This window comes from Asterias amurensis, chromosome 20, assembly GCF_032118995.1.
Source record: "Asterias amurensis chromosome 20, ASM3211899v1".
Lineage (NCBI taxonomy): Eukaryota > Metazoa > Echinodermata > Asteroidea > Forcipulatida > Asteriidae > Asterias > Asterias amurensis.
The window spans coordinates 4,149,806-4,170,462 of NC_092667.1; the positions used below are offsets into that span (position 1 = coordinate 4,149,806).

General features: G+C 37.3%; 1 protein-coding gene, 1 long non-coding RNA gene and 1 pseudogene across 3 annotated transcripts; 2 read left to right on the plus strand and 1 right to left on the minus strand.

Annotated features, from left to right (window-relative positions):
• Positions 1–7,117: 7,117 nt before the first annotated feature.
• LOC139952225 (uncharacterized) lies at positions 7,118–15,699 on the minus strand. The gene is made up of 4 exons (XR_011787875.1): positions 15,615–15,699; positions 8,557–8,694; positions 7,810–7,962; positions 7,118–7,343 (listed from the first exon to the last, which is right to left on the minus strand). It is a non-coding gene; the product is annotated as an uncharacterized lncRNA (long non-coding RNA).
• LOC139952649 (microfibril-associated glycoprotein 4 pseudogene) lies at positions 10,913–11,875 on the plus strand (annotated as a pseudogene).
• On the plus strand, positions 14,289–20,587 carry LOC139952224 (uncharacterized). 2 transcript variants are annotated; one of them, XM_071951286.1, is made up of 8 exons: positions 14,289–14,396; positions 14,878–15,169; positions 15,659–15,724; positions 17,152–17,247; positions 17,999–18,121; positions 18,365–18,422; positions 18,504–18,572; positions 19,053–20,587. In XM_071951286.1, the coding sequence occupies exons 2-8, from the start codon at positions 14,957–14,959 to the stop codon at positions 19,073–19,075; spliced, it is 648 nt and encodes a 215-aa protein (XP_071807387.1). In that variant the 5' UTR covers positions 14,289–14,396; positions 14,878–14,956; the 3' UTR covers positions 19,076–20,587. The 2 variants fall into 2 exon arrangements, with proteins under 2 accessions (XP_071807387.1, XP_071807386.1); XM_071951285.1 differs by having other exon boundaries at positions 18,365–18,572.
• Positions 20,588–20,657: the final 70 nt, after the last annotated feature.

Here is a 20,657-nt window from a genome sequence, read left to right on the forward strand (position 1 = left end):
TGCATATTCTCTACACTTCCACATGTGTTTTGAATTACCCATAGTTCCCCTTGTCTTGCGTATTCTCTACACTTCAACATGTGTTTTGAATTACCCGTACTTTGCATGGTGTTGCGTATTCTCTACACTTCCACATGTGTTTTGAATTACCCATACTGCCCCAGGTGTTGCGTATTCTCTACACTTTCACTTGTGTATTGAATTACCCATACTTCCCCAGGTGTTGCGTATTCGCTACACTTTCACTTGTGTTTTACTTGTGAAATAACCATGCCCTGGTGTTGCGTGTTCTGTACAACCAGACATGTTTTGTGAAGACACATACTGTCTTTGTATGGTGAATTTATAACGATTAATCTCAGCCCTGTTGAAGTATTTGGTCAATGTCTGTTTTTTTAAGGATGGTTGAATTTATATTGATCCAATGTCATCTACAGTATCATTTATTGGCAAACATGCAGTGATAAAACATCACTACTTATCATGCTCAAACTGTTGAAAAATTTGTGACGTTTGTGATAATACGTCAGCACTTTTCCGAAGAATTTTGGCGACTTGCTTTACACACAATTGGTAACAAAATTGCTGCCCATTACAGAATTTGTTTCTCCAACCAGCACATCATCATCTGGATAGAAGTTGTCATCATCCGTCGAGTTAGGATCCCATTGGAACAAGCGTCGACACCTCTTGGCACCACCAGTGCAGCTTGGTTGCGAAACCACAATCGGTGAAATCCTAAGCACTCTTGAGGGCACCATTTCATTTAAGCAAGCAACAACTACTCTCTGCTCAGCACTTCTGCGTCTAAAACAAAGCGCTAAATTGCGTCTAGCTCGTTACATTTGTAAGACAGTACATCGTTGTTACAAACCACTAGTAGCGCATCTGATTGAACTTCACTGAACAGAGAACATATCAACCATTGCACTTTGGACCTTTAGATCATCACGAGTTCCAGGTGGCCGAGGGGGTCCACCGACAGGCACAGGTGTTTGCACGACTCTGCTTTTTTTTTTGGCCAAAATTTTCAATAAAAAATTGAACAGAACTCTCTTTGTAACTTGTGTTTTATTTGCATCAATCCTACCACCCCCCCCCCCACCCAATTCAAATATGGAAGGCCCATCTTATCCCGATGGAACCCACCCCCACACTGTAAGGACCAATGTTAGCCCCCTTACAGTGTGGGGGTGGGTTCCATCGGGTTAAGATGGACCCTCAGGCCACCATGTTTAACTACAATGCAGTTGGGTATGTATAAAGTCGCTTTTAGCTAAGTATTTTTGCGCATATGTAATTAGGTGAAAAAAAATACACACCCGTTGCTGCACTGTGTTCAAATATGGCGGCCAAGTAGACGACTCAAGTAATAATGAGATATTAGTCTGCAACTTTAGGGCAACCAAAACTTAAATTGATTCACCCCTAAAAATAGCCTTTATTTTCGTACACACAAAACCAAACAATATTTAAACCCACACATGCACACATTGCACACATTTTCAAGCAAAATTTGATAAAACCATAAGGCTATAGCCTTGCACACATTTTCAAGCAAAACAAGCAAAATTTGATAAAACCATAATGCTATAGCCTTGCCTACATTTTCAGGCAAAAACCATAAGGCTATAGCCTTGCAACCATTTTCAGGCAAAATTTGATAAAACCATAAGGCTATAGCCTTGCAACCATTTTCAGGCAAAATTTGATAAAACCATAAGGCTATATATAGCCTTGCCTACATTTTCAGGCAAAAACCATAAGGTTATAGCCTTGCAACAATTTTGAAGCAAAATTTGATAAAACCATAAGGCTATAGCCTTGCACACATTTTCGAGCAAAATTTGATAAAACCATAAGGCTATAGCCTTGCCTACATTTTCAGGCAAAAACCATAAGGTTATAGCCTTGCAACAATTTTGAAGCAAAATTTGATAAAACCATAAGGCTATAGCCTTGCACACATTTTCGAGCAAAATTTGACAAAACCATAAGGCTATAGCCTTGCAACATTTTTCAGGCAAAATTTGACAAAACCATAAGGCTATAGCCTTGCACACATTCTCAAGCAAAATTTGATAAAACCATAAGGCTATAGCCTTGCAACAATTTTCAGGCAAAATTTGACAAAACCATAAGGCTATAGCCTTGCACACATTTTCAAGCAAAATTTGATAAAACCATAAGGCTATAGCCTTGCAACCATTTTCAGGCAAAAACCATAAGGCCTTGCAACAATTTTGATAAAACCATAAGGCTATAGCCTTGCAACAATTTTCAAGCAAAATTTGATAAAACCATAAGGCTATAGCCTTGCACACATTTTCAAGCAAAATTTGATAAAACCATAAGGCTATGCCTACATTTTCAGGCAAAAACCATAAGGCTATAGCCTTGCAACCATTTTCAAGCAAAATTTGATAAAACCATAAGGCTATAGCCTTGCCTACATTTTCAGGCAAAAACCATAAGGCTATATAAGCCTTGCAACAATTTTGAAGCAAAATTTGATAAAACCATAAGGCTATAGCCTTGCACACATTTTCAAGCAAAATTTGATAAAAACCATAAGGCTATAGCCTTGCAACCATTTTCAAGCAAAATTTGATAAAACCATAAGGCTATAGCCTTGCCTACATTTTCAGGCAAAAACCATAAGGCTATAGCCTTGCAACCATTTTCAAGCAAAATTTGATAAAACCATAAGGCTATAGCCTTGCCTACATTTTCAGGCAAAAACCATAAGGCTATAGCCTTGCAACAATTTTGAAGCAAAATTTGATAAAACCATAAGGCTATAGCCTTGCACACATTTTCAAGCAAAATTTGATAAAAACCATAAGGCTATAGCCTTGCAACCATTTTCAAGCAAAATTTGATAAAACCATAAGGCTATAGCCTTGCAACCATTTTCAAGCAAAATTTGATAAAACCATAAGGCTATAGCCTTGCCTACATTTTCAGGCAAAAACCATAAGGCTATATATAGCCTTGCAACAATTTTCAGGCAAAATTTGATAAAACCATAAGGCTATAGCCTTGCACACATTTTCAGGCAAAAACCATAAGGCTATAGCCTTGCAACCATTTTCAGGCAAAATTCGATAAAACCATAAGGCTATAGCCTTGACTACATTTTCAGGCAAAACCATAAGGCTATAGCCTTGCAACAATTTTGAAGCAAAATTTGATAAAACCATAAGGCTATAGCCTTGCAACAATTTTCAGGCAAAATTTGACAAAACCATAAGGCTATAGCCTTGCACACATTTTCAAGCAAAATTTGATAAAACCATAAGGCTATAGCCTTGCAACAATTTTCAGGCAAAATTTGACAAAACCATAAGGCTATAGCCTTGCACACATTTTCAAGCAAAATTTGATAAAACCATAAGGCTATAGCCTTGCAACCATTTTCAGGCAAAAACCATAAGGCCTTGCAACAATTTTCAAGCAAAATTTGATAAAACCATAAGGCTATAGCCTTGCACACATTTTCAAGCAAAATTTGATAAAACCATAAGGCTATGCCTACATTTTCAGGCAAAAACCATAAGGCTATAGCCTTGCAACCATTTTCAAGCAAAATTTGATAAAACCATAAGGCTATAGCCTTGCCTACATTTTCAGGCAAAAACCATAAGGCTATAAGCCTTGCAACAATTTTGAAGCAAAATTTGATAAAACCATAAGGCTATAGCCTTGCACACATTTTCAAGCAAAATTTGATAAAAACCATAAGGCTATAGCCTTGCAACCATTTTCAAGCAAAATTTGATAAAACCATAAGGCTATATATAGCCTTGCAACCATTTTCAAGCAAAATTTGATAAAACCATAAGGCTATAGCCTTGCCTACATTTTCAGGCAAAAACCATAAGGCTATAGCCTTGCAACAATTTTCAGGCAAAATTTGATAAAACCATAAGGCTATAGCCTTGCAACCATTTTCAAGCAAAATTTGATAAAACCATAAGGCTATAGCCTTGCCTACATTTTCAGGCAAAAACCATAAGGCTATAGCCTTGCAACAATTTTCAGGCAAAATTTGATAAAACCATAATGCTATAGCCTTGCACACATTTTCAGGCAAAAACCATAAGGCTATAGCCTTGCAACAATTTTGAAGCAAAATTTGATAAAACCATAAGGCTATAGCCTTGCAACAATTTTCAGGCAAAATTTGACAAAACCATAAGGCTATAGCCTTGCACACATTTTCAAGCAAAATTTGATAAAACCATAAGGCTATAGCCTTGCAACAATTTTCAGGCAAAATTTGACAAAACCATAAGGCTATAGCCTTGCACACATTTTCAAGCAAAATTTGATAAAACCATAAGGCTATAGCCTTGCAACCATTTTCAGGCAAAAACCATAAGGCCTTGCAACAATTTTGATAAAACCATAAGGCTATAGCCTTGCAACAATTTTCAAGCAAAATTTGATAAAACCATAAGGCTATAGCCTTGCACACATTTTCAAGCAAAATTTGATAAAACCATAAGGCTATGCCTACATTTTGCTTGAAAATGTGTGCCTTGCAACAATTTTCAGGCAAAATTTGACAAAACCATAAGGCTATAGCCTTGCACACATTTTCAAGCAAAATTTGATAAAACCATAAGGCTATAATAGCCTTGCAACAATTTTCAGGCAAAATTTGACAAAACCATAAGGCTATAGCCTTGCACACATTTTCAAGCAAAATTTGATAAAACCATAAGGCTATAGCCTTGCAACCATTTTCAGGCAAAAACCATAAGGCTATAGCCTTGCAACAATTTTCAAGCAAAATTTGATAAAACCATAAGGCAACAATTTTCAGGCAAAATTTGACAAAACCATAAGGCCTTGCACACATTTTCAAGCAAAATTTGATAAAACCATAAGGCTATAGCCTTGCACACATTTTCAAGCAAAATTTGATAAAACCATAAGGCTATGCCTACATTTTCACGCAAAAACCATAAGGCTATAGCCTTGCAACAATTTTGAAGCAAAATTTGATAAAACCATAAGGCTATAGCCTTGCACACATTTTCAAGCAAAATTTGATAAAAACCATAAGGCTATATATAGCCTTGCAACCATTTTCAAGCAAAATTTGATAAAACCATAAGGCTATATATAGCCTTGCAACCATTTTCAAGCAAAATTTGATAAAACCATAAGGCTATAGCCTTGCCTACATTTTCAGGCAAAAACCATAAGGCTATAGCCTTGCAACAATTTTCAGGCAAAATTTGATAAAACCATAAGGCTATAGCCTTGCACACATTTTCAGGCAAAAACCATAAGGCTATAGCCTTGCAACAATTTTCAAGCAAAATTTGATAAAACCATAAGGCAACAATTTTCAGGCAAAATTTGACAAAACCATAAGGCTATAGCCTTGCACACATTTTCAAGCAAAATTTGATAAAACCATAAGGCTATAGCCTTGCCTACATTTTCAGGCAAAAACCATAAGGCTATAGCCTTGCAACAATTTTCAAGCAAAATTTGATAAAACCATAAGGCTATAGCCTTGCAACCATATTCAGGCAAAAACCATAAGGCCTTGCAACAAATTTGATAAAACCATAAGGCTATAGCCTTGCAACAATTTTCAGGCAAAATTTGATAAAACCATAAGGCTATAGCCTTGCAACAATTTTCAGGCAAAAACCATAAGGCAAAACCATAAACCATAAGGCATTTTCAAGCAAAATTTGATAAAACCATAAGGCTATAGCCTTGCCTACATTTTCAGGCAAAAACCATAAGGCTATAGCCTTGCAACAATTTTCAGGCAAAATTTGACAAAACCATAAGGCTATAGCCTTGCCTACATTTTCAGGCAAAAACCATAAGGCTATAGCCTTGCAACAATTTTCAAGCAAAATTTGATAAAACCATAAGGCTATATATAGCCTTGCAACAATTTTCAGGCAAAATTTGATAAAAACATAAGGCTATGCCTACATTTTCAGGCAAAAACCATAAGGCTATAGCCTTGCAACCATTTTGATAAAACCATAAGGCTATAGCCTTGCAACAATTTTCAAGCAAAATTTGATAAAACCATAAGGCTATAGCCTTGCACACATTTTCAAGCAAAATTTGATAAAACCATAAGGCTATGCCTACATTTTCAGGCAAAAACCATAAGGCTATATAGCCTGGCAACCATTTTCAGGCAAAATTTGATAAAACCATAAGGCTATAGCCTTGCCTACATTTTCAGGCAAAAACCATAAGGCTATAGCCTTGCAACAATTTTGAAGCAAAATTTGATAAAACCATAAGGCTATAGCCCTGCACACATTTTCAAGCAAAATTTGATAAAACCATAAGGCTTATAGCCTTGCACACATTTTCAAGCAAAATTTGATAAAACCATAAGCCTTGCCTACATTTTCAGGCAAAAACCATAAGGCTATAGCCTTGCCTACATTTTCAGGCAAAAACCATAAGGCTATAGCCTTGCAACAATTTTCAGGCAAAATTTGACAAAACCATAAGGCTATAGCCTTGCCTACATTTTCAGGCAAAAACCATAAGGCTATAGCCTTGCAACAATTTTCAAGCAAAATTTGATAAAACCATAAGGCTATATATAGCCTTGCAACAATTTTCAGGCAAAATTTGATAAAAACATAAGGCTATGCCTACATTTTCAGGCAAAAACCATAAGGCTATAGCCTTGCAACCATTTTGATAAAACCATAAGGCTATAGCCTTGCAACAATTTTGATAAAACCATAAGGCTATAGCCTTGCAACAATTTTCAAGCAAAATTTGATAAAACCATAAGGCTATAGCCTTGCACACATTTTCAAGCAAAATTTGATAAAACCATAAGGCTATGCCTACATTTTCAGGCAAAAACCATAAGGCTATATAGCCTTGCCTACATTTTCAGGCAAAAACCATAAGGCAACAATTTTGAAGCAAAATTTGATAAAACCATAAGGCTATAGCCCTGCACACATTTTCAAGCAAAATTTGATAAAACCATAAGGCTTATAGCCTTGCACACATTTTCAAGCAAAATTTGATAAAACCATAAGCCTTGCCTACATTTTCAGGCAAAAACCATAAGGCTATAGCCTTGCAACAATTTTCAAGCAAAATTTGATAAAACCATAAGGCTATAGCAGTTTTATCAAATTTTTGTTGAAAATTCAAAAGGAAGGGGTAAGTAGGCTAAGTCCAGCAGTTTTATTCAATCTGGGCAGACATATACAACGTCACAAGGGGTAGTCAGCAGTTGTATCAATTTGTGTCGATGTCCCGGTGATGATGAAGTGGTAGCAGCAGGGCAACCTAACAGAGAGATCGCCTCCAGATGAAGCCTACAAGAAAAAAACATGGACATCATGCATGTTAACTTTTTAACAGGGGTGACCGAGGCGTGTTGTAGGCAGCACCGAAATTAAGAAGTTGTACAAGTTCATTAAAAGGCTGGTATGTTTATTTTTTTTTCTTTCAAATGTTTTGTAATAAACTTTGTTTGCAGCAAATATTTTCAAGCAAAATTTGATAAAACCATCAGGCTATATATAACCTTGCAACATTTTCGAGCAAATTTTGATAAAAACCTAAGCCTTGCAAACATTTCCAGGCAAAAACAATAAGGCTTTGGAAACATTTTCAGGAAAAAACCATAAGTTTGTTGCCTTGCAAACATTTTCAAGCAAAATTTGATAAAACCATAAGGCTATATATAGTCTTGCCCCCATTTTCAGGCAAAAACCATAAGGCTATTATTTTTTTATTGATTGTTGCAAAATATTTATGAAAAGAAAATTTATTACGTACCTCAAAAGCAACATACAACTCAGCCCTCCATTCAGTGGAGCTTGAATCTCCCTGGATGCAATCATTCAAGTCTTGCTGATGAACTGACACTGTTGACTTAGGTGCTGCTTCATGGATGACATGGTTCTTTAAGAGATGTAGTTATTATGCCACCTGGCAGTTGGTTCATAATGTAAAACAAAGCAATTATTCTTGCATTAGTTTTCTTTTAATGACCTGATTGAACAGAGTATGATTCTAACCCAATAGAACTCAAATGCAACTGTGCACTGAACCGGCACTCCAATAATTATTATCTGTTGAAGTGGAATCCCATTAGGTATTATTATTCATTAAAGTGGCTGATTGAATGGTCATATAGTGAGAGGGTTGACTTATTGTATCATTTAATAATGGACAAATACATCCTTGTGTACCCCAGCCTACTTATTTTCTCCCTGCATTATTTTAATGTTTTATCTCAACTTATACTCGTGTAAAGCAGCACAACCAGACATGTTCATGGAGGCATAATTAAGGGGTGTAATTTAAAGTTTTGAACCATTTAGTTCTGCTTTGTTACTATCTCATTTGTGATCATGTGGGGCTTGGGCAGGGCGGTGGGGATATGAGCTTCCACGTCTCGCCTCGCCCCATTCTAACCACACACAAATGAAGTGGTTTAATACATCTACCCCCACCCCCCCCCCCCCCTCTGATGAAAAAAGTCTTAATAAAAGGGGAGTACCTTGTCTCATTGATATTTACCTTAAATGATTTAAGCAATTAAGACTTTGTGTAATCAAGGATCCAAGAATCTCTCTCTGTCATGTAAGTTGTCAGTGGATACAACGTGGTTGATCAAGGGTTGCCCCCGTCTCCTGGTGTACTGCATCTCTCTGTGTTCTGGACAAAGATAAATTCAAATAATCTTGTTATATTTCCCAATTAATTGTTGGCATAAATGCTGTATCAGACCCACACTTTACACTGACTTGCATAAAATAATACAGTGTTTTAGAAGCTGGTGCAGATGTGCCCCCCCAAAAAAAAAAAAAAAAAACCATCCTCCTCCAGGCTCCAGCCCATTTTTAATTAGACTGGGCCCCTGTCTTTTTCCGACAGGTGGAAGGGTTGAAAGTTTCCCACAGGTGAATAAACACCCCCATTAAATAAAAGGATCATAAACTCTTGATCAAAGACAAAGACGAAGTTGACCATTTTGACCGCATGGGGGCGCTTTCAACAGATTTTGTCCAATCACTTTACATCCTATTCTGGCTGTTCATATCCTATGCAAACTCAAACCGAGACTTTGTTCTTTCTCATTTGTGTATGTACAGGTTTAACACATGTACATTTGTGTGCAGACTTTTTATTGTGATATTGCCATTTTTGCTGTGTAGTGCCTGTATTTTTGATAATCAACTAAGGTTTATTTACTTTTTATTTTAAATAAACCAAATTATGTTGCGTTATATGGCCTTGAGTTAAAGTGTAACTAACCAATCCACCAGAGATCAATATTTGTCCGAAATACTTTAATAAAAACAACATTATTTGACTCAATAGAAATATGCTGGTGCTTACTAGATTGCAGCAATTGGAATAAAAACAAAAAAAAGTTTCACACAAATATTTAGAAAGTTAAAAGTCTTCGACGAATTCTGCATTATAGAGTCGAAAGGTCAGGCCGCCAACTGTTTTGTGCATCTTATCGATTGGTGGTAAGAAGCTTAATATGCAATTTTCCCTGGCAGGCATTGAAAAACTATTTAAAAAACAATTAGCACAATTATTACATATCTTGGATGTTTTTCTTTTTTTTTTGGGGGGGGGGGATTGTTTTCCATGAGTTTATATGAAGACAAACTTGCCGAAGTAGCTTTCTAAAATAAAAGGGAAATACATGGTATCGTGAGATACTATTTAAACGAGGACAACGTGGGTAAAACTATTTCAAATGTAGGCTAATTAATTAGCAAACAAAAGTTGTGTAAATTGCTCACGATCGGCCGCCAGCAAGCACCACTTGCTATAACTATTATTCCTTTTGTTTTGAAACCGTGAGTTTCAGCTTAATTTGAAAAGTTGGGTTGATGAAGGACCAAAGTAATTGTATTTTCATTATCATCATAGCAGTGAAATGGAGCAGTTGCGCGACTAACCGGCAAGGGCCCATTTTCATGGTTTGCTTTCTCCGAATTCTGCGATTTAAGGGCTGGACGTGCTCTATAGGGTCTGGTAAAGCACAGAAGACGTCTGTCAAGGGAACTATAGCATGTTGACTAAAAATTAATTGCAACACCTCCATCACGAAGGCTCCTTTTAATTGCAACACCACCACCACGAAAGCTCCTAAATAATAGCACGTGCCTATGACAATAACACCTGTCCAGGTTTGTACCCTAGTTTCAACTAATTAGAGAAGAAAGATCAATTAATTCAATAAGGTGTCCAGCACCGGCAAAATTGACCATCAAGTGACCCAAGATGGACAGCTAACTAAAACCTTTAATTAATTTACTGCAGTTACGTTGCGTGTACATTGTTGATACCTTTTCATTATAGATAATAATTTATTGTATTTCCTTTGTGCTTTATACGTGTATAAAATTAAATTAGCAATCTTGAAGCTTTTTACGCTTCTCATATTCCACTGGCTTATTAACTTACAAACACGATGTTGATTGGTTGCCTTGGTTTTAATGTACGTCACGATACTTCATCAAAAGCTACTCATAAACGAAGATTCGCACAAAATATTTCACTCAGACGCGGTTGGAGGCAGAATACACATCTTGGTGATTTTGAGTCGTCTTCTTTTATCGTCAAACCACCATCAATATCGTGAAGACGTAACCCAATGCAATTTAGTAGTCAAGTTTGAGGCAAGACTTTTAGACAATAACATCTTGTTGAAGAACCAAACACACACTCGGATGATTTAGAGTCGTCTTCGAACTTTAATCATCTAACTATCAAGACAGTTTTAAGACGTGTTACCTATAAATGCGCTTTGGAGTCAAGTTTGAGCCAAGATTATTAAACAATAACAGCTTGTTGAAGAACCAAAGACTCACTTGCGGACACAAGTTTGTTTGTTTTGATATCGCTCCTCAAAATGAAGGCTACCATCTCAGTGTTGATTTTGGCATTCTTAGTAAAGTTATGCCAGTGTCTTCAATGGAGGGAATCCATCTTCTACTTGACGTACAACCACTCTTTGATAAATCACAAGTATGAATGGAAGACTGTATCTTCTCCAGTGATCTGTGGGCGAGACTGCTCTTCTGATCGACAATGTACCTCATTCAACTACCACATCGGTAACAAATCCTGTGAGTTGAATAACGCTACAAGAGATCACAGCCCTGTTGATTTCCTCCAGCTGGACGGAAGTGCCTACTATGATATAATACGTAACCAGTACACCAGTTGCCAGATGTGGTACAGAGCTGGGCATCGTGATAATGGCATCTATACCATCTTTCCTGCTGGTCTGATTGGTGGCGTACGGGTCTACTGTGACATGGAAACTGATGGAGGAGGCTGGATTGTGTTCCAGAGAAGACAAGATGGTTCTGTTAACTTCTACCGCGACTGGGCCAGCTACCAATTAGGCTTTGGCGATCTATCTGGTGAGTTCTGGCTCGGGAACGACATCCTGCAAGCCCTGACTAAGTCGGGCCAATGGGAATTAAGAGTAGGCCTAACGGATTGGGAGAACGGAACGGCTTGGGCAAGTTACAAAGAGTTTGCTGTATCTGGTGACCTATACACCCTTCACGTTGGTTCATTCGATGCCAACAGTCCTGCTGGTGATGCTCTGACGTACCATAATGGACAAAACTTCACAACCAAAGACAGGGACAATGACGTATATGAACATCTTGAAGAATCTGCAAACTGCGCTGTCAGAAATGGTGGGGCATGGTGGTTCAATGGATGTGCGTCTTCGCACCTGAATGGGATATACTACCAGCAAGGAGAGGAACCAATTTCACATGGGCTGCAATGGTACTCTTGGAAGAAAGACTGGTATAGTATGAAAAAGTGCTACATGTCCATGAAGGAACTCGTATAAACCCAAACTTTTGGCATTCCTAAAGAATCATCTCTATTGACAATATGAATAGAATAATACATTTTTAAATATTAAAATAACTTCTACACTGTAAAAACTGGTCAGACTTTACCCGGATCCGTGTGTCATGTGTCATGTGGCTTGATCCGGAATGGGTCACGCCCCTCGACCTTTAATCCGGGTCAGTACGACCCTGGTATGTTGAGAGTAAAAGCAACCGAAGTGTACCCCCCCCCCCCCTCCCCAACAAAAAAAAAACTGTGCACATTTTGGAGCATCGGTTCTTGACCTTAAAGGGGTCACGAAAATGCCGCAGGATGCAAGCTCAAACCAAGTTCTTGGTTGAACAAGTTTCTGGGTCGGTTCGGGGTCAGTCTAACCCATAAAGTGGTCCGGATATCTAGGAATCAGGATCCAGGTCAACTGTGACCCTGATTTTGAAGAGATTATAGATTAAACAAAAAAAAGTTAAGCCTAAGCATTGTTTTGTTCCTATTTTTTCTTTTTGGGGCTGAAAAGATGTCATTTTAAAGGCTGCGTATTGTTTGCCCGAAAACATTTGATGATGTTATAAAACTACTACTTTAACACTTTTTAATTGCTATATTATTATTTAAAAAACAGTTTTAGCTTGCACAGAGTTTCTCGCTGCTTAAAGTCACCTGGAAGTGGTATTTTGTCAAAATAAAGCTTTTGTCCCTAGTGTTTTGATGAGTAGGAATGTGAATAAACATTTAATGGGTTCTTTATAATAGGAACAAAGTTCTTATCTTATTTAAAACAGATTTAAGGGTAGGCCCCGACCCGAGAGGGCGCTGTCCGTGACGTCAATCGAGGCGCGATATTAGAAAAGAAAATGTTGCACAGCGCTGAAAAAGACGTCGGACCGGACCACTAGGCACTATTGCTCTTGCGAGTCTGACCAGCCATGCAGACTGACCCCATCTTCAGTTGTTTTGCTGCATCTAGCAGCAACATTCTTGGTCGGCATTGCCAGGAAAATGCAAGAAAAAACTGTTTTCGAAACGACAAACTCGCGACTTGGACTAGAATGTACTTGTGTTTACTCTACGCATCACGGCAAAATCTGCCTCGATTGACGTCACAAAAGGGGTAGGCGGAGTCAACCCCCAAACAACTTTATCTATTTTTAAACATAATAAATCGTAACAAACAATTTCTTTAAGAAAAATGGTTTTATAATTATACTAAACATAGGCCTATACTCTTATGTTTGAACAAAAATTAAATTTTATTTCCAAATGACTTTAATTGCATTATATCAGAATGAAATTTCAATCTTACCGAAAAGTATGTATTATAGACTACGGTGTGATAGTCTCAGTTGAGTTTTGTTTCGTAACCAGTGTCTTGTATGTGATGATCTTGGTACTCTCGTTCAACTGCTCGGATCGTTCTGGCAATCAATTTGTTACACTTTTTCTTGATGGTCTGTGGGGTCGCCCACGAGTGTCAGGGTTTTATGTTTATCAATACACATTTTATTGTAATAATGTAATGTATTTTTTATCTTCCTCATTTTATGAGGTTTTGTTGAAAAACATTAATTATTCAATTAATTAATTAATTAAAATTGTGCATAAAAGCTAATGTTTTAGATATCAGTGATATTGCTAGATATCCCGGTCCGGTACAAGATTATTGTTTAGGGGAGAATTGTCAATTTGATAGTAATTTGTAGTGTAGTTCTTTCAAATGTGACGAGTTATTAAGCTGTTGCCATTTGATTGTGCAAAACGAATCGTTGGTTGTAGCCAATAGTGCAATAATAAGAATAAAACATTGGAATAAGAATAGTCAATCCTAAACATTGTGTTTGTTTATGTTTCTACACCTGACCTTCTCGTCAGCAGGCATGATTGGTCATTGGAAAAAGTAAAGATAAATTTAATGAGTATGCATAAGTGCTGACCTATTACTGCTGGACAAATGCAGTGTGGGATTTAAAAGGTTAATTTTGCATGGTATTCTTTTTATTTAATTAAGATTTTTTGAAGAGGCCCAAACAAATCTGAAATCAGACTTAAACTAGGAAGAATATCAGGTCTGCACTAGGGAGTGTGGGGTGACTAATTAAAGGCGTTTTAGAAAGACTACCAAAGTCTAAACAAATATGAGTATCCCGAACAACAAACTCAAAACATGGACACTCTACACCCCTCAGTTAATTATTATCCTTTTCACTAGGAAACCTTTTGTAAATGGGGTCATAGAAAAATTCCACACCTATAATCTTTTATAAATCACTTTTTATACTGAAAGTTCGTTGAGTAACCTCTGGGAAAGCAGGTCATTGTTTGATAAAAATTAACCGTGAAGAGTGAACAGAGTGCCTAACAAGTTAATAATTACACACGATTCATCATTGTGAGACATAATAATTATTCGCATAATTTGTCTGGGTGACGTTGCTATGTGTTAAATAACAAGCAGCACATTGTACAACGTTGAGGTGGTTCAGTCAGAATCAACACACTGAACTATACGAAGGAGCGCTGACGTGAGTACAATTTATTTCGCTCTGTTTTGTATATATTTTTTCTTTAAATTGTTTTGTATAATCATTATTTTAAGAAAGATTTAAGATTTTGTTACTTAAGCTTAAACGAGAAGTGTGTGCTTGAAATGAGATCGTCCCCAATTAAGGAATACGAGTCAAAAATCCATGTCCCCATAAAAGTAAACTCGGCTGTTTTACAGTAAAGTTTCTGTTTATAACTACTCAGTTATAAACACTGCAACAGGATTCAGAACAGTGTCGTATAAGGGAAATCTGTCTCCTGAAGGTTTCTGTCTCATTATGGTGAACTATGGGGGAACAGAATCTCCGGGGAGGGGGGCGGGGGTACACAATCTCCTGCCATACCGACACTGTTGGCACACATTAGATGTGCAAAGGACTGCCCACACGAGATGCCTCGCTAATGTATTGAATGAACAGCTGAGGAAACTCATAATTGTGTCAAACTTTTCATCCACAGAATCTAACCATAACTTTGACATTAGGGACACCAACCAGTGACATTACACAACAACGGAAGGAACCAACATCAACCAGCGATGCAAGGTCCTCAAATTCAGGTGCAAACTGTGCCCATTCCACCTGCCTCTGTGGCTGGGGCAAATCAACGAAGCAAGTACTCCGGAAGATTGCTTAAACTTGGTATTCTCCAAATCATTTTAAGTGGAGTTTCGGCTGCTTGTGGATTGACTGATTGTCTTGTATGGTATGCATGTAACTCTCTGGCGTCTGCTATATGGGGAGGTATATTGGTGAGTAAGAACCACAACAATATTTGTTGTAATTTCGAAGTGAAGGAGGTCCAACCTATATGAAAGAAATCAAACGCCTACTCATTCTAAGGGACTTTGAATTACTTTTCGAAACGTAAATTAAACAACCAGTGTTGAGATGAGATAGGGGCCTTCAGGGGGCACCCCACTAAATTCAACCCATACCAATAATTTTATGACAAATATTAATGTTTTTAAACAACATATTTATTTTTATCATAAGTACTTAAGGTAGAGGGCGCTACATCGACTGATTTTGGGGGTGACTCAGAAAGATGGGCAAGTCTTTACTGATGGGCAAGTCTGTACTAATGTGGATCGAATCCAATTTGCACAAGACACAATGGCCTAGCTCTTCATGACAAATTGTTTTAAAGGTTGGTCTATCAAGAGAACCCAAGGCCAAAATACTGGTTTGTCCTACCTTGAGAGCAACCAGTTTCCTTTTGAATTTCCATTCTTTTCCAGTTTTATCTGCCAGCTGGGATCCTCGTGCTTCTGACGGCGAAGTCTGTACCTGCAAGCAGAGGATTGGTAAGGAATAAGTTGAAGTTAAGGCCGGTATCATGCATTATTCATGAGCCACGAAGTGAGTGACATCAGGGGTGGATTGCACCAAGCGGTCTTAAACCAGTCTATGCGCTATAGCCGGCTAACTTGAAACCCGCTTAGACAGTCTTTAATTATAGACCGATTGCAATAGCGCGGTCTTTAATTATAGCCAGTCTTAAATCTTAAGCCTGCTCTGAGCTGGCTATAATCGGTCTGTGTTTTGTTTTTTTAAGATGGCGCTGCATTTGTTAGTTGTAGATGATTTGATGCAAAGAGCTCTACACGACGAAATTGTGTTTTAGAAATAGATTACAGTTACACCCATGAGAGGCATTATGATGATGATACAGTGTATCGTAAATATATGTTCCCAAGAGTAAAAAATAACACAACTCACAGATTTGATATCCAATGATTTAAACCAAAGCAATAAGAAGAATGCCGTACCGCCAGTGACTGCAGAGGTGCCAAGTATAATGGGACATTTGTTCGTATTGCATTACTTCTTGCCGACTTATCTATAAGACCGGCTTATTGCAACAGGCTTAATGACTGACTAAGCTAAGACCGTCTAAGACAGATAGCCTGCTATAACTGACTGGTCTTAGACCGCTGACTAAGACCGTTTTATTGCAATCCGCCCCAGATGTCATAAAAAAATGGCACAGTACCAAAGCCCAAATTTCATAAAGCTTTTAAGCAGGAAATACTGCTTAGCAAGCTGTGCCAAAAATGAGCGGGGCAACAGTTGCACCAATGTAAACGGTTTCTGTTCAGCAAGATTTGTCTGTGCTTATCTTCTGTTTAAATCCATGACCTAGAATTTACAAGGAACGGAACAAGTTACATTTTACGATGTTTTTAAACTGTCTTTAAAAGGAACACGTTGCATTGGATCGGTCGAGTTGGTCCTTGAAAAGCGTTCTGTAACCGATTGTTATAAAATCGTTATGTTAGAAAGATGGTGTAAAAGTAGAATATAATGATCTACACAAATATGCCTCAAAATTGCGTGGTTTTCTTTTTACCTCTTCGACTAACACGGTCGGCCATTTATGGGAGTCAAGTTTTGGACTCCCATAAATGGCCGACCGTGTTAGTTCGCGACGTCAACCGTGCATTTTTTAGTGATACTTTTGTGGATCATTATATTCTACTTTTAAAACATCTTTCTGTTAAACCAAATGCATTTCATAACAAACGGTTTCAAACACTTTTTGAAGACCAACTCGTCCGATCCAAGGCAACGTGTTCCTTTAAACTGTACACACAAGTCATGGCAACAGTATAGAGGGATGAATCACTATAGTCCAGTGAACGCATCCAACAAGTGAAACAATCTCGTAAAAAAAAAGAACAAAAAGGAAATAATGTTTGATGGTTTGAATTGTTTTTGTTGCAATTTTCAGGCTATCGCTGGCCTGGTGATGTGTATTCTTGCAGCGCTGGTGGCCCTGGTCAGTTTTGCCATTTACACCGCAGCATTTGGTTTAAACCTTACCCACGTAAGTATGGTCCAAAACAATGACTTGGTTACTTTATTAAATTACCACCGATTTTTTTGAAAGAGGAAAATGGGTTCCATGTATAAAAGGAACATGTTGCCTTGGATCGGTCGAGTTGGTCTTTGAAAAGCGTTTGTAACCATTTGTTATAGAATCCATATGAGTAATAGAAAGATGTTGTTAAAGTAGAATACAATGATCCACACAAAAATGCCTCGAAGTTGCACGGTTTTCCTTTTACTTCATCGACTTACACGGTCGGCCATTTATGGGAGTCAACTTTTTGACTCCCGTAAATAACCTCTATACAAACACAGGCCAACTATAATGAACAAGTACACACGGCTCACAACTTACTTGGTATTTGGAAGGGGTAACTTCCGATAGTATAAAGCATTCTGAGAATCGTTTCACTTTGAGGTGGGGGTAATGATACATATATCAGTTGTTATCCCCAAAATCGTTACTAACAGTAACGTCTCTCAGATTGTGTAATCAAACTACGAATTATTTTCCTGCTTTGACATAACACCCCGATTTTGACAATTTTTAATGTATAAAATCATCCTTTGAAAAGAATTTTTCACACGTTAGTTATATTGCATTATACATCCATGTAAGATTAAACCAATCGAACGGCTCAAAAAACCAAAGCATATACGTTTCCTTCAACATCCTACAACATGCTGTCAATCATATCTCGATATTGACAAAACCGCGTTATATTTGTATGTTTATTTCATCTAAACAGTATGGCTATAGGGGTCCGGCAGCAGCAGATGCCATCACTGGTCTGGTTAGTCTGGCTGAAGTGGTCATCGCCATAATCTCCGCTGTTCACTGTGGCCTGACATTGAACGAACCGCAGATTACGGTAATATTATTCACAAACAAAAAATAGTTTGAACATTACTAGAACTACGTATTACTCGTGTGCCTTCCAACACTGTGACGAACTTGGACTTCCTATGAGGAACGACGGAGGGTTCTAAAATGCAAACAGTAAACGTGCACCACGAATATTTCCCTTCTTTTCCTGATAATAACAGGGGCAAGTTTCAGGTTGTGCTTTAGGAAAAGGCAAAACTGAGTGATCATTTTGTATATTGTTTTAAAGATGAGTTACCAACAACAAGTCCAACCCAACATGCATGCCTCACAGCCGCCAACCCAAGGTGCTCCGGTTGGTTACATGCAAAACCCAACGTACCCATCCAACATACAAAACCCGCCTGCCTTACAGCCGCCAACCCAAGGTGCTCCGGTTGGTTACATGCAAAACCCAACGTACCCACCCAACACACAAAACCCGCCTGCGTATTCTGGTAAGTGTAGAGTCCTCGTGTGCAGTGATAATATGCTGACTCAAGCAGACCGACTTCTTGTTACTGGGTCAATGTTTTCATTGTTTACTGCTTTTTATTTATTTGCAGATCTTGCATTCCGTTATAGCAAATGTGAAAACCACTTAAGTGACCAAACGTACAGCAAAATTAAATGAATATATAATAAAAAAGAGGGAAAGTTTAAGCTCAATTGGTCATCGAAGTCACAAGAAAAAAGTAATTACAGATTTGTATCTTGCGAGATCAAAACTAATATTAAATAGTAGCATTTTAAGCAAGCAGCTTTACCTCAACGAAGACAATTCGTTTTAAATGGGTCTCACAGTCGTCAAAAAACACAATTAGGCCTTTTAGGCAGTTTACAACAATTTTTTTTTTTGTTTTTTTGCTTTTATCATTAGTATTTCCTCGATTCAATTAAGATACTTATTTTTGTCATGGTAATTTTTATTTACTCAGGTGGAGAGAAAGGTGGTTTTTAGTGAGAATAGCGAGAACTACGCCCGATGATTTATCCACATCGCCAGTGTTTCTTCAAATATACTCAACGATTTTTGTTTAAGATGTTTTCAATCCTCGAGGTAGACTCCGGAGACAGGAGCCTAAGCAAAGGTTTGGAATGAGCCATAGGCCTACTATAGATTTAATTAAAGCAATGTTCAGAACTACAATCTGAAGGTAATAATGGCACCAAACTATTATTATGTCAATTGTTTGGTTACAATGAGTTGGAATGGAGTAAAAACCAAGATGACCACACCGTGATAAAGGTCTATACTCTATCTTCATTTGAATTATTCTTTGATGAATCTTTTGTAACTGGACAACTGAAATAGCTGGCTCGTGATAAGATGGGTTCCTAATATCGAATGAGCGGTAAAATCCAAAGTAACAAAAACATCCGATTAATTTGCAAAAGATCTCAGCATGTAAATAACGTTTAAAAACATCAGCATATTTAGTCAAAATGTATGTTTAGATATAGAAATTGTTGCTCTAGTTTTGCCATAAAATAAGCTGTTATAGAGTTTGAGCATCAATTGATTTGTGTTTGCATAGTTGCTTTTAATTTGGATATAATTACATAGAGTTTGAGCATCAATTGATTTGTGTTTGCATAGTTGCTTTTAATTTGGATATAATTACTTTTGGTAAGCTGCATTGCAGCTGTTGTTTAAGTGTTTTTAGAAACGATTCCTGTTAACAGAAAATTAGACGAAAATGCGTTTAAATCTGAGAACCGTTTCTGCACAAAACGTTTCTCAGATTATACGGATTATTTGTCCCATATATAGGCATTACCGCTAAAGATTTGAAGAGATATCTCAAAAATGTTTCTACCTCAAACTAAATATATACTGGTAAGTTTTATACCGGTTGGTGTTATTGTAAATATCTACCTTATAAAGCAATCAAACGGTTCCAGGACCCCAAGATAACCTTTGGTTAACAACCGACCACAAACACCACGACTCAATCCAATTATTAAGCGCAACTTTCAGATCAAGGAGGTATAATTTACAATGGGCAAGCTCGGGTTTACATAAGTGTCGATCACACCATTCCTCATTGGGTTCAAAGTGCGAGGAATGACAAAGTTAATAATTAAGAGCAATTCGTCTTTCTTCTTTATAAGTAAAATATTCCTGATTTATAGGTAGCCATTTCGGTTCATGTTAAGTGCCTTGGGACTCTGTTTTCTCTGCAGTAATATTTCTTTAAACAAAGTTCAGCGAAAGTAAAATGTGTTTGGTCTCTCTATATATCTTTCTCTCTTTTGTACATTTCAGATATTCACCATAAATTTGAAAAACGAAATTTCATTTTTTTTTTATCAAGTAAAATTCCATTCAACTTGTCTCTCAAAACTGAATGTACAGCCACCATAATTGGAAATTTGATTCCAATATGACAATTGGTACATCATTATGTTCGAAGTTGTTTGTGGTTATTTTAATCTGAGAATAAAGTTTGTAGCAATCAATGTTATTTCAGCAATGTGTTTCTCTTACAATTTCATCTTCAATAATGTTATTAGTTCCATATGAAACATGATTCCAAAAC

Bases quoted from the DNA above. Each gene is read 5' to 3' on its own strand.
- LOC139952224 (XM_071951285.1), top strand. From the start codon at position 14,957: ATGCAAGGTCCTCAAATTCAGGTGCAAACTGTGCCCATTCCACCTGCC. The intron at 15,725-17,151 runs GTAAGGAATAAG...TGCAATTTTCAG, and splicing joins TACCTGCAAGCAGAGGATTG to GCTATCGCTGGCCTGGTGAT. The intron at 18,122-18,364 runs GTAATATTATTC...ATTGTTTTAAAG, and splicing joins TGAACGAACCGCAGATTACG to ATGAGTTACCAACAACAAGT.